The 14062-nt window shown below is 39.7% G+C and overlaps 1 protein-coding gene across 2 annotated transcripts in view; it reads left to right on the top strand.

Annotated features, from left to right (window-relative positions):
• Window positions 1-14062, top strand: part of PDSS2 (decaprenyl diphosphate synthase subunit 2) — a 307454-nt gene that overhangs the window by 237972 nt on the left and 55420 nt on the right. The window contains exons 5-6 of one of the 2 annotated variants that reach the window (XM_003278917.4): window positions 11431-11604; window positions 13155-13286. In XM_003278917.4, the coding sequence (XP_003278965.1) occupies window positions 11431-11604; window positions 13155-13286 (306 nt within the window). The remainder of the gene's footprint in view (window positions 1-11430; window positions 11605-13154; window positions 13287-14062) is intronic. The other variant, XM_030809530.1, reaches the window with a different exon arrangement.

The following is a 14062-nucleotide window of genomic DNA, read 5'->3' as shown; positions in this document are numbered from 1 at the left end:
GTGGCCTGAACATGTCTCACTGCAGCCTTGACCTCCTGGACTCAAGCAATCTCTGCACCTCAGCCTCCCATGTGTGGCTGGAACCACAAGCATGTACCACCACGCCCAACTAATTTTTTTTTTTTTTTTTTTTTGAGATAGAGTTTTACTCTGTCACCCATCCTGGAGTGTGGTGGCATGATCTCAGCTCACTGCAACCTCCACCTCCCAGGCTCAAGCAGTCTTCCCACCTCAGCCTCCCGAGGAGCTGGGACCACAGGCTCATGCCACCACAACTGGCTTGTTTTTTGTATTTTTGGTAGAGACAGAGTTTCACCATGTTGCCCAGGCTGGTCTCAAACTCCTGAGCTCACGTGATCTGCCCACCTCGGCCTCCCAAAGTGCCAGGATTACAGGCATGAGCCACCATGCCTGGCCATTACAGGCGTGAGCCACCATGCCTGGCCAATTTTTTTAAAAATGTAGAGCGTGGTGGTTCACACCTATAATCCTAGCACTATGGGAGGCCGAGGCGAGCAGATCATGAGGTCAGGAGTTCGAGACCATCCTGGCCTCTGCTGAAGATACAAAAAATTAGCTGGGTGTGGTGACGCACACCTGTAATCCCAGCTACTCAGGAGGCTGAGGCAGGAGAATCACTTGAACCCAGGAGGCGGAGGTTGCAGTTAGCCGAGATTGTGCCATTGCACTCCAGCCTGGGTGACAGGGTGATACTCCATCTCAAAAAAAAAAAAAAATTTTTTTTTTGTAGAGACAGGGTGTCACTTTGTTGCCCAGGCTGGTCTTGACATTTTAGGTTTAAGCTGTCCTCACACGTTGGCCTCCCAATGTGCTTAGATTACAGGTATGAGCCACCACACCCAGTCTACAACCTGCTTTTAAACCATAAGATATATTAAGTATTGCATATATTCTGTTATGTGCTAAGAAAATGGAATCCAATTGCTATACTTCTGAGACTCATCTCTGCCACGTACTACGGTCTAATCTTGGTCAAAATACATTCTTGAAATCTTACCTTTTTTTTTTTTTACACTTGATCTTAGCCAAAAGGCCAAGAAGCGATCTCCCCCTTTTTTTTTTGAGACAGTCTTGCTCTGTCACCCAGGCTGCAGTGCAGTGGCACCATCTTGGTTCACTGCAACCTCTGCCTCCCAAATTCAAGTGATTCTCCTGCCTCAGCCTCCTGAGTAGCTGGGATTACAGGCACTGCCACCACACCCAGCTAATTTTTTGTATTTTTAGTAGAGATGGGGTTTCACCATTTTGGCCAGGATAGTCTCGAGCTCCTGACATCAAGTGATCCACCCACCTCAGCCTCCCAAATTGCTGGGATTACAAGTGTGAGCTACCATGCCCGGCCCTCCTTACCTATTAAATGGGAATAATGATAATTAATATTTCTGAGGGCTGTTATAATAAAGAACATAAAAGTGTCATCACATAGTTAGCTCCCAGGAGATACTAGATTGCATTCTTTTCCTTGCTTTTTTCTGATTCCCAAATGTGGGGATTTATTGACATTTTTCTATACTTGACCTTTTTAAAAAAAAATAATAAGGCATGTAAACTTTTGGCTGTCCAGTTTCTCAAAATAATTGAAAAAGCTAATTCAAAGCAAACATTTAACATGGCGAAATGGGTCATTAGAGAGATCTGGTATCTCATCCAACCCAAATTTAGGTTGTATTTATAAAGATAGTGGCCCAGAATATGAATCTGAAGTCCTAAGCATGAAAACAGTCAACATTTGCATACTTTTTAAAAAAGTACTTTTAACTTCACAGGCAGCTAGCTTCTTTGTTTCCAACTCTTCTTTTCTGATTATGTGAAAGGTAGCAGTTTGGCTTGACAGATTCTTGCTGGGGCTTTGACACCTTCCCAGGCCAATTAGTTCGCCTTTGTTCTGTGACCATGGACCAGACCTTTAATCCTGAGCAGCCACTGTTATAAGTGCAGTTTGGTCTCATGTGAGTGTACAAATGTCTCACCACCATTAGAAAAGCAACTCAAAGTATCTCTCGCAGCAATAAAGTAGCAGAGCAGCATATGTCTGAGCAAAACCACCAGTACCACTATCTCAAGCAAGCATCATCTTCCAAGTTTCAGTTTTTTTCCCATGTTATTTGAACCAGCCTTACTTCAGCAAAAAGGTCATGTGACAGTGAGACCTACATTTAAAAAAAATTAACATACTTCTCTCTGATAGTCATTCAACAAGTATCTTGACATCTATCACCTTTCAGAAAAAAAAGGAAATCCCATCAAAAGTAAATATTCACTGAATGTATCCTCCTTTTCTGTATAATAAACCTTAGTAAAAACTGCACATATGTAAGTTGATGATATAGGTATATCTTTTTTTTTTTTTTTTTTTTTTTTTCCAAGATGGAGTCTCGCTCTGTCGCCCAGGCTGGAGTGCCGTGGTGCGATCTCGGCTCACTACAAGCTCCGTCTCCTGGGTTCACGCCATTCTCCTGCCTCAGCCTCCCCAGTGGCTGGGATTACAGGTGCCCACCACCACTCCCAGCTAATTTTTTGCATTTTTGGTAGAGACGGTTTTTCACTGTGTTAGCCAGGATGGTCTCGATCTCCTGACCTCGTGATCCACCCGCCTCGGCCTCCCAAAGTGTTGGGATTACAGGCGTGAGCCACTGCGCCCGTCCTGATATAGGTATATCTAAATCTCATTTACTCTGACTACATGCATTCATTTCACAATTCTGTATATCTGGTATCTGAAGGTACTGATTTGGATGTGGTTATCATACTAGTTTCTTGGCATTTTACAATTTATATTAACTTTTTCTTTATAATAGAGCATGCTCTCTTAGTATATACACGGCAAGCTGATGGAAATGAATGGAGGGATTTTGTTTCATTAGTAACCAAATTCATAAAAGGTAATAATGTTTAGGGAATAAAATTTCTGATTAACTTAGGAACAGTTAATTTGTGGTCCAATTAACTTATGGTAGTAGATTTCAGGGGACTATAAATTAATTATTTCTTGGTTTTCTGAATTTTCTAATTTTTTTTCAGTGATCATGTATTACTTGAATAATTTAAAATGTAGAAATGATGAATAATAAAAAGTCTTAATCACAGTAAGAAATATGTAATAAACAAAACTGAATCTTCGATTTTAGAGATCTTGCAATTATTCTGAAATAGAATTACCTATACATTCTATATATAGATATCTGTATCTGTATAGTTATATCTATATATTGATATATATACATTCTATCCCTGGACTGTGAGCTTCTTGAGGACAGGCTATTTATTAATCTTCATATCTATATTGCTTTGCAGAAAGCCTGAACCATAATAGAACCTTAATAAGTGGGTTTTTTTGCATGAATAAATGAGGATGATATGCAAACCCAGTTAATTGAGAGTCATACATTTTTAAAAATGTTAATTTAAACATTTGAGACCAAGAAATGTAAAATATTATGCTCATTAGCTTTTTTCTTTCTTAACAGCTTTATTGAGGTATATTTTATGTCATAAAATTCACCCATTTCAAGCCTACAATTCAATGATTTTTAGTAACTTTTATCAAGTGATACAGTCATTACCATAAATCATTTTTAGAACATTTTCACACACACCCCTATAAGGTCCCTTATGCCCATTTACAGTTCCCACCCCCAGCCCCAGGCAATCACTCATCTACATTTCACATCAATGGAATTATACAAAATATGTGGTCTCTTGTGTCTGGCTTCTTCCACTTAGCATAATGTTTTCGAAGTTCATCCATGGCATAACATGTGTCAGTAATTCCTTTTTATTGCTGAATAGCATGTCATTATATGGCCATATCTACCCATTAGCTTTTAAAATTTAAAACACACACATCTACTTAATAATGCAACAGATAAACAGGTACTATTCATTTAGCAAATACTTGAAACTTCAATATGGCCTAAGTGATTAAAAAATATAAAAGTGACTAGTACCAGGTCTAACCTTCAAGGAAACAAATATATAAGAAATCATACAGTTCAGAGAGAATTAACTGCTGTGTCATAATATAAATAAGATAATGTTAGTCTAAAAAGGAAAATATTTGTGGTAGTATTTGAGAGTGCTCCTCAAAGAAGTGATATTTGGATTAGATTTAAAGTTCACACAAGTAGGCCGGGCGCAGTGGCTCATGCCTATAATCCCAGCACTTTGTGAGGCCAAGGCAGGTGGATCACCTGAGGTCAGAAGTTTGAGACCACCCTAGCCAACATAGGGAAAATCATCTCTACTAAAAATACAAAAATTAGCCAGATGTAGTGGTGCGCACCTGTAGTCCCAGCTACTCGGGAGGCTGAGGCAGGAGAATTGCTTGAATCTGGGAGGCAGAGGTTGCAGTGAGCCGAGATTGTGCCACTGTACTCCAGCCTGAGTGACAGAGCAAGACTCCATCACAAAAATAAGTAAATAAAATAAATTCACGCAAGTGTGAAAATACGTATTTTATTCAAGAAACAGCAACTTCCCCTGTGTGTTAAATGCAGGCCTCAAAGGGGATATTTTGTGTAGGAGATGGGACTAGAAGTATTGCTTGGTACTATAAAAGGGAATGCCTTGAATGCTATGCTATAGAGTTTATCTTGATTCTATGAGCAGTAGAGAGGCATTAAAGGAGAATTTTTTTTTTTTTTTTTTTTTTTTTTTGAGACAGAGTTTCGCTCTTGTCATCCAGGCTGGAGTGCAATGGCATGATGTCAGCTCACTGCAACCTCTGCCTCCTGGGTTCAAGTGATTCTCCTGCCTCAGCCTCCTGAATAGCTGGGATTACAGGCACCCGCCACCACGCCCAGCTAATGTTTGCATTTTTAGTAGAGACAGGGTTTCACCATGTTGGCCAGGCTGATCTCAAACTCCTGACCTCAGGTGATCTGGCCACACTGGCCTCTCAAAATGCTGGGATTATAGGCGTGAGCCACTGCACCCAGCCTAAAGGAGAATTATTTCAGTTCTTTATTCTGACCAAGTTAGGAAAGATAGAGGAAGGTACAAAAGAGGGAGAGAGATACCAAAAGAAAGACAAAAAATTCAACAAATATTTATTGCCCACCTAAGATACTACATTAGATGCTGATTGTGCAGCAGAGGCCAAACCAAGTCCTTGCTTTCATGGAACTTATAGTCTAGTAAAGGAGACAGACAATAAATCATTTAACAAATAAGTATATGAGTGGTCCAGTAATATCAAGGAAGAAAGGTTTAACGCAAGGTAAGGATATAGGAAATAATGGGGGAGGGAGGTAGACTATTAAAGATGAGTTGAAGTTTGAGTAGAGGCCGGGCGCGGTGGCTCACGCTTGTAATCCCAGCACTTTGGGAGGCCGAGGCGGGCAGATCATGGGGTCAGGAGATCGAGACCACGGTGAAACCCCGTCTCTACTAAAAATACAAAAAAAAACTAGCTGGGCGTGGTGGCGGGCGCCTGTAGTCCCAGCTACTCGGAGAGGCTGAGGCAGGAGAATGGCGTGAACCTGGGAGGCGGAGCTTGCAGTGAGCCGAGATCGCGCCACTGCACTCCAGCCTGGGCGACAGAGCGAGACTCCGTCTCAAAAAAAAAAAAAGAAGCTTGAGTAGAGACCCAAAAGTAATGAGAAATCTAGCCATGCAATCATCTAGAGTGTATCTGCAGAACAGCAAGTGCAGAGGCCTTAAGGAGGTGATGCCTAGAGTGTTTGAAACAGCTGGAGGCCATTGTAGTTCTGGTTTATGTTTTTAAAGGTCACCCTGGCAGCTGGGTGAACAACAGACTGTAACCTTTGTCAAAGTCAAATAAAATATATAGAGAGCCAAATATCTAAATTTAACAGTTTACTTGAGAGGAAAGAATTGCAATTCAGGGTGTACACACAGACCAACTGGTCTTTGGTATGTCTGAAGAACACAGAGAAGGTTGGAGGTTTTATAAAAAGGAGAAATGTTACATATTGCTCTTTGAGAAAGTTCATCGGCACTCATAAGGTTCTGGGGAGCTGGCAGATTTTGATTAGTGAATGATAGTGGTGGATAAAATTAGTCTTAGAGTTGCAGCAAGTTATTTCAGCAACTATTAGATAAAACTGATTTCAGATTATAGCAGGCAGTGTGAGCAGCCAGGCTTGCAAAGACTTACAGTTTTAGAGCAATGTTATATGTTCTAAGTCCTTTTTCCTCCTGTGACTTCTCAACTCTGTTTTAGTCAGGTGTGACAAGATTGACCCAATTTCTGTGATCAACTTTCACACTTTGTACACATTTCATTTCGCATGTATGTAGGTTTATCTGTAGGATTAATTCCTGGACATGGGATTCCTGAGTCACGGGGCAAATTCACTTATAATTTTGATAGAGATTGTGGAATTTCCAGCTAGTTTCCACTTCCACCAGCCATATTTGAGAGGCCTATTTGGTCACAGCCTTACCATCTCTAAGAGGGAAGCTGAAAATTTTTTTTTAATTGATCAGAAGTCACTAAATCAAGATGTTGACAGACTTGTATTCTTCCTGGAGTTCTATTGGAAAATCCATTTCCTTGCCTTCTCTAATTTCCATGTTCATTCCTTGGCTCATGGCCCCATCTGTCATCTTCAAATTTCTCTCTCCTGTCATTAAATTACCTTTTATGACTCTGACTTTGCCTCCCTCTTATAAGGACTACTGTGATTACATTGAGCCCATCCAGTTAAACCAGAGTAATCCCCTCATTTCAAAATCCTGAATTTAATTATATCTGCATAGTCCCTTTTGCCATGTAAGGTAACATTCACAGCTTCCAGGGATTAGGATATAGACATCTTTGCAGAAACATTGAGCATTGTTAGCCTACCTCAGGGAGATTCGCAGTTTGTGATAGGAAATATGAATTGTTTTCCTCATTGTCTTTTGTCTCCTAACATTGCCTGTGGTTTTATGGTTGTTTTGCTGTTTTTGCCATTTAGAGTTTATCCTGGTAAATAGTATGAAATGCAGCTCAGACTTTATTTTTTTCCAGATAGCTCTTTAGTTGTACCAGCACCATTTACTGAAAAGTTCAACTTCTTCCTAAAATATAGCAAATCCCTATATATAGTTTGGTTGCTTTCTGGACTTTCTATTTTGTTCCCTAGTCTGTGTCTCTATCTAAAAAGTACATATTTTTAAAATTTCTGAGATTTTACAGCGTGTTATAGTATCTGGTAAGGCTTAGACAAAATTTGCTGTCCCTCTCCACCCCTCCCCCAACACACACACATTCATTGCTCTTCTTTTTCAAGATTTTCCTGGCTGCTCTTCTTTGTTTATTTTTCCCATATGAACTTCAGTTTGCCCAGTGTCAGCGGGAAAAGGTATTGTTAGTTTTATTGGAGTAACTTATGAGGTTGGATCTTACTATCTTTGAACATGATATGTCTTTATATTCATTCAAGTTGTCTTTGTTCCTGCAGTAGTATTTTAACATTTTCTTCATTCAGTTTTGCACATTTCTAAGCTTATTCCCAGGTTTTGGTTTTTGTTTTTTGTGTTTTTTTTTTTTTTTTTTTTTGGTTTTCTTTGAGATGGAGTCTGGCTCTGTTGCCCAGGTTAGAGTACAGTGGCGTGATCTCAGCTCACTGCAACCTCTGCCTCCCTGGTTCCCAGTGATCCTCCCACCTCAGCCTCCCAAGTAGCTGGTACTACAGGAGTACTTCACCATGCCCGGCTAATTTTTGTATTTTTAGTAGAAACAGAGTTTCACCATGTTGGTCAGGCTGTTCTCGAACTCTTGACCTCAGGTGATCCACCCCCTCACCCTCCCAAAGTGCTGGGATTATAGGTGTGAGCCACCTCACCTGGCCTTATTCCTAGGTTTTTTTCTTTGTTTTGGGTTTTTTGTTTTGTTTTGTTTGACAGGGTCTCCCTTTGTTGCCCAGGCTGGAGTGCAGTGGCACAATCTCAGCTCACTGCAGCCTCTGCTTCCCAGGCTCACGTGATTCTCCTGCCTCAGCCTCCCTAGTAGCTGGGACTACAGGTGCAAGACACCACACCCAACTAATTTTTGTATTTTTGGTAGAGATGGGATTTCCCCTTGTTGCTCAGGCTGGTCTCTAACTCCTAAACTCAAGTAATCTGCCCACCTCTGCCTCCTAAAGTGCTGGGATTACAGGCGTGAGCCACCATTCCCGGCCTTATTCCCAGTTTTTTAATCTTTATTTTTGTATTCATAATGAAAGAAAAGACCCTCTTTATAACACTTACTGATTAGTTTTTATGTATGAAAGCTATAGTTAATACAATTTATTATGTTAATAATAAATTATTAATTTTAGACACTGCTACCTTACTGAATTATCTTCTTGTTTGTAGTAGTTTTTTAGTTGAGTTTCTTGATTTTCCCAATATGCAGTTATATTCAAACAGTAAGAGTTAAACTCATCTTTCCTAATCTGTTTACATCTACCTTTCTCTTGTCTCTTCTATTACATTGTAAATATCAGTGGTGGTATGTGCATCCCTGTCTTACTCCTGACATTAGTGAGAAAGGCTCATGTTTCCCCATAAAATATTTGCTGACTTTTGGGCTGACACACACACCCCTATCACATTAAAGAAATACACATCAGTTGCTATTTTTTTATTTTTTAGAGTCAGGGTTCTCACTGTGTCATCCAGGGTGGAGAGCAGTGGCATGATTATGGCCCACTGCAGCCTTGAACTCCTGGGTTCAAGTGATCCTCCCACCTCAGCCTCCTGAGTTGCTACGATTACAGGTGTGAGCCACTGCACCCAGCTCTTCCTATTTTATTCTGGACGTTTTTTCTCATCAAGAATAGGAGTTGAATTTTGTCAAATACCTCTGCAGTACATATGGAGAGACAATATGGTTTTTCTTAGGTTTATTAATATATATCATCACATTTTAAAATACATTCTTAGATTTATAAAATTAAGTATGTTATAATTTATACCTAGTGTTTTGTAAAGAAGGTCTTAACATTATGCACTGTTTCTCTCCTGTGTGGCTTTTCTGTCATTATCCAATGCTGTGTTGCATATTTGCAACCGTTGCCATAAGTGGAATTTTTTTTGTTGTTCAAATACTTAATAAAATTAAGGTGATGTTGTGCATGGTGGCACACACCTGTGATCCCAGTTACTTGGAAGGCTGAGGTGGGAGGATTGCTTGAGCTCAGGAGTGTGAGACCAACCTGGGCAACATAGCAAGACCCCATCTCAAAAACATTGCATGAAATTAAGCTGATAATTTGATTTGACCAGTGGGCTGAAGATTCCCCTAACATGGCAGAAGAGGAGTGGGCTCTATTTTAGCTGACCTTTTGGTGACCACTATTTTTTCTTAATATTTTTTATTTTGTCTCCAAGCGATTGTGAAAAGAGAAAGGATTATAGGATCAGAAGCAGGAAGAAAAGTGTTTTGAGTTAATTAATCCTTCTGGCTAGGTTCCAGTTAATAAATAAATGCTAGGTTCCGTTTCAAATAAATGCCATAAAATGAACATTGTTTTATATGTTTGCTTCAGCATTCCTTTCCTCAGAGCCCTACTGTCCGATACTGAGCACTTAAATTGTGGCTAGTGAGGTGTTGTAAGTGTAAAATGCACAGTGATTTTGAAAACTTCGTATAAAAAAAGCATAACATAGCTCACTAATAATTTTTATATTGATTATATGTTTAAAATCATATTTGGATATATTGGGATAGATAAAATATGTCATTAAGATTAATTTCACCTGTTTCCCCTTTTTTTTATGTAGCCACTAGAAAATTTTACATGGCACATGTGGTTCGCATTATATTTCTGTTGGACAGCATTGGTCTAGAGGTGGTAGATGTGTATATATTTATTTATAAATTCTATCCTCTTGTACACCTTGTTTCTTATGAGAATAAACTTTCATGAAGACTATAATAATCATTCTCCCTTATAATGATTACATCTTCTCGATTTTTCTTTCTTTTGCTTTGTTTCTTTGTTTTGAGACAGAGTCTTGCTCTTTCATGCAGGCTGGAGTGCAGTGGTGCGATCTCGGCTCACTGCAACCTCTCCCGCACAGGTTCAAGTGATTCTCCTGCCTTGGCCTCCCAAATAGCTGCGATTACAGACGCCTGCCCCCACGCCCAGCTAATTTTTGTATTTTTAGTATAGACAGGGTTTCACCGTGTTAACTAGGCTAGTCTTGATCTCCTGACCTCGTGATCCACCCACCTCAGCCTCCTAAAGTGCTGGGATTACAGGCGTGAGACACCACGCCACCCTTCTTTTTGTTTTTTTAAGATACAGGGTAGGCTGGGCACAGTGGCTCATGCCTGTAATTCCAGCACTTTGGGAGACCAAGGCAGGCAGATTACCTGAGACCGGGAGTTCAAGACCAGCCTGGCCAACATGGTGAAACCCTGCCTCTACTAAAAAAAAAAAAAAAAAAAAATTATCTGGGTGTGGTGGCTTATGCCTGTAATCCCAGCACTTTGGGAGGTCAAGGCAGGCAGATCACTTGAGCTCAGGAGTTCAAGACCAGCCTGGGCAACATGGAGAAACTCTGTATCTACACAAAGAACAAAAAATTAACTTGGTGTGGTGGTGCATGCCTGTGGTCCCAGCTACTTGGGAGGCTGAGATGGAAGGATCGCTTGAGCCCGGGAGGCCAAGGCTGCAGTGAGCCATGATCATGCCACTACGCTCCAGCTTGGGTGACAGAACAAGACCCTGTCTCAAATAAAAAGAGAGGGAGAGAGATAGACAGGGTCTTGCTGTGTCATCCTGGCTGTAGTGCAGTGGTGCAATCATAGCTTACTTATAACCTTGAACTTCTGGGCTCAAGTGATCTTCCTGCCTCAGCCTCCTGAGTAGTCAGGACTACAGGGGCACACCCCCTTGCCTGGCTATTTTTTTTTTTGTAGAGTCTTGCTATGTTGCCCAGGCTGGTCTTGAACTCCTGGCCTCAAGCAATCCTCCTGCCTTGGCCTCCCAAAGCGCTTGGACTGTAGACATGAGCCACCACACCCAGCCTTATTTTTCTATTTAATTATTTCTAAGAAAATGTAGTTCCTTCCATATGCCCTTGACATTTTCACATAAATTAAATGCAATAGGCTTCTTGTGCTTAATACCAGCACTTAAGAACTGATACGACTATAGAAGGGAGTTAGTTTGAAGTCTTTCTACTTTTTCCCTTATCCTGTAGGGTATATTTTAATAGAAGTTCCCTAGCTTAGAATAAAATCTGCTTTAACATTTCTTTAACTTTCCCCCTATTACCTTAAAAAAGCAGTTTCCCCACCACATTATTTTTAGGTAGAGCTGAGGTTAGGCATCTTTTAGTTCTGTCTTGTTCCAATAGCCTGAGTGTTTTGAATAGTTCATTTCTTAACTTTTTTATTCTTCAAAAACAGAAACAATTAAATTACTCCTAAAGTCTTTTTTATCTTGGCTTTTGTTACATTTTTAGGAAAGTTATATCACAGATGATATTGGAATATCGACTTGGAAGGAGCAGACTTTTCTCTCCCATGGTGCCTTACTAGCAAAGAGCTGCCAAGCTGCAATGGAATTAGCAAAGCATGATGCTGAGGTTCAGGATATGGCATTTCAGTATGGGAAGCACATGGCCATGAGTCATAAGGTACTTTGCACACCCTTTATCTTTTTTCAGTACTTAAATAGCTCAAACGATACACAAGAAACCTTTTGCCATTTAATAAGCTGCTTTTATATTTCAAAAATGCTTATTGTGTGGTTCAAATCTGTCAGTCCTGGATGATTGTTATGTAATGTAAACAGTATAGTTGGTAAGTATTGTGTAATTCTTACAGAAAGCCACAGCTTACTTGAACCGTTTTTGTGATATTTGTCTTTTCTTACCCCCTGAAAGGGTTCTTGAGAGAACTCTTACATATTATTAAATAACATATTTACAGACTGGAATATATTCACATAATGGAAGAATATTTGTCATTTTTGTTACAGTTCCCTTATAGCTTTTTTTTTTTTTTTTTTTTTTTGAGATGGAGTCTTGCTCTGTCACCCAGGCTGGAGTGCAGTGGCACAATCTCAGCTCACTGCAATGCAACCTCTGCCTCCCAGGTTCAAGCAATTCTCCTGCCTCAGCCTCCCGAGTAGCTGGGATTACAGGCACACTCCACCACGCCTGGCTAATTTTTGTATTTTTAGTAGAGACAAGGTTTCACCATGTTGGTCAGGCTGGTCTTGAATTCCTGACCTCGTGATCTGCCCGCCTTGGCCTCTCAAAGTGCTAGGATTACAGGCGTAAGCCCACACACCTGGCCCCTTATAGCTCTTTATATAAAACATGTTATGAAAAGTTAATAAAATTCAGAAATATAGTGAATAAAATTGAAAGCTTTAATTTTAATAACTAATTCTTTGAATGGGCATATGAAATCTAAAATATCCCAAGATTAGCTACTGTGTTATTGCCTCTCTCTATATATATAATTTTAAATTTAATTTAATATATAATTTTCAGATGTTACTTAAATAGTTCATAAGGGGGGGAATATATAAATATATAATATCTCCAGGTGAGCTTTTTGCATATTTTATTTAATCTTAGATTAGTTTATTAAGCAATTCTATTTATTAAATCTTTATCTAAATCTTTTCCTTTAACTTAAAAAGTAAAATAAAGACTGCTACCCACTAAAACAGGAATGTATTAGGGAATAATTGTGGAGAATTTTACAGATTATTGTTAATCATCTGAAATATTCTTTTTTTTTTTTTTTGAGACGGAGTTTTGCTCTCGCCCAGGCTGGAGTGCAGTGGCGTGATCTCAGCTTACTGCAACCTCTGTCTCCCGGGTTCAAGTGATTCTCCTGCTTCAGCCTCTCTAGTAGCTGGAATGTGTGTGCCACTACACCCGGCTAATTTTTGTATTTTTAGTAGAGATAGGGTTTCGCCATTTTGACCAGGCTGGTCTCGAACTCCTGACCTCAGGTGATCCACCCATCCCAGCCTCCCAAACTGCTGAGATTACAGGCGTGAGCCACTGCACCTGGCCTGAAATATTCTTTTGTTTATTAAAATATATCTAAAAACTGCATTCCTTAAGCTTCGTATTTCACTGCATTAACTGGTAATTTCTGAATATAACTAAAACAATACTAGTGTATATACATTTCACTAATTTACTCATTTAACTGCTTCTTGTAGATAAATTCTGATGTCCAGCCTTTTGTTAAAGAAAAGACCAGTGACTCCATGACTTTTAATCTAAACTCAGCTCCTGTAGTCTTACATCAGGAATTTCTTGGAAGAGATTTGTGGATTAAACAGATTGGAGAGGTAAAATGAAATTACTCCTGTTTTAGGTACCATTAGTAATTAGTGTTTTTTAGAACATAATTGATATTTCTTGGTAATATATGGCTATAGATGAGCCTTAGGCATATTCACGTAACAGGTAAAATTCTTTCTTTGTAATCTTCGTTTTTAAGAGGTAAAAGATAGAGATTGCAGTACTGAATTTTTCTATTATCTGAGTTCTTAGAATACTGCAACACAAAACTAGTGCCTGTGGTGAATGCTAATTAACTCAGATGACTTTTTTTTTCCCTAAAGGCTTTCAAAAATTGGGCTATGGTAATAGCACCACCCTATAACTGACTGCAATTTCCCATCTGTGGACTCTCGCACAAGCTGCAGAATTCCAGGAGCTCCGTCTGTCAGCTCATTGGGTTATTTTAAAACAAACTTGGACCCTGAATACTTGTTCTGAGGCATTATCAAAGGGAAAAAAAAAAAAAAAAAAAAAAAGCGTGGCGAAGTGGGAGGGGTAAAGAGGCTTGAATTGGGTGAATTTCTCATTTTGGCAGATGAGAGGGAACTTTTTTGGTTTCCTTTTGATTCAGAAACTGTAGTGCAAAACTTCTTGCCTTTTTAGCCAAAGCCTCTTGGAATTTATTTAACTTCGTGGCTGTAATTGGTTGGGTTAATCTGAGGCTCTGGACAGAGAAACCAGGCACAGCTGAGGGTGGGGGTAGCCACCATCCTTAAAGGAGAGAGGATGGGTGGGCTCAGTGGCTCATGCCTATAATCCCAGCACTTTGAGATGCCAAGGC

The sequence above is a fragment of the Nomascus leucogenys genome, chromosome 3, assembly GCF_006542625.1.
Source record: "Nomascus leucogenys isolate Asia chromosome 3, Asia_NLE_v1, whole genome shotgun sequence".
In the NCBI taxonomy this organism is placed as follows: domain Eukaryota; kingdom Metazoa; phylum Chordata; class Mammalia; order Primates; family Hylobatidae; genus Nomascus; species Nomascus leucogenys.
The sequence above is the reverse complement of the archived record's forward strand: the minus strand, read 5'-3'. Positions and strand labels throughout refer to the sequence as shown.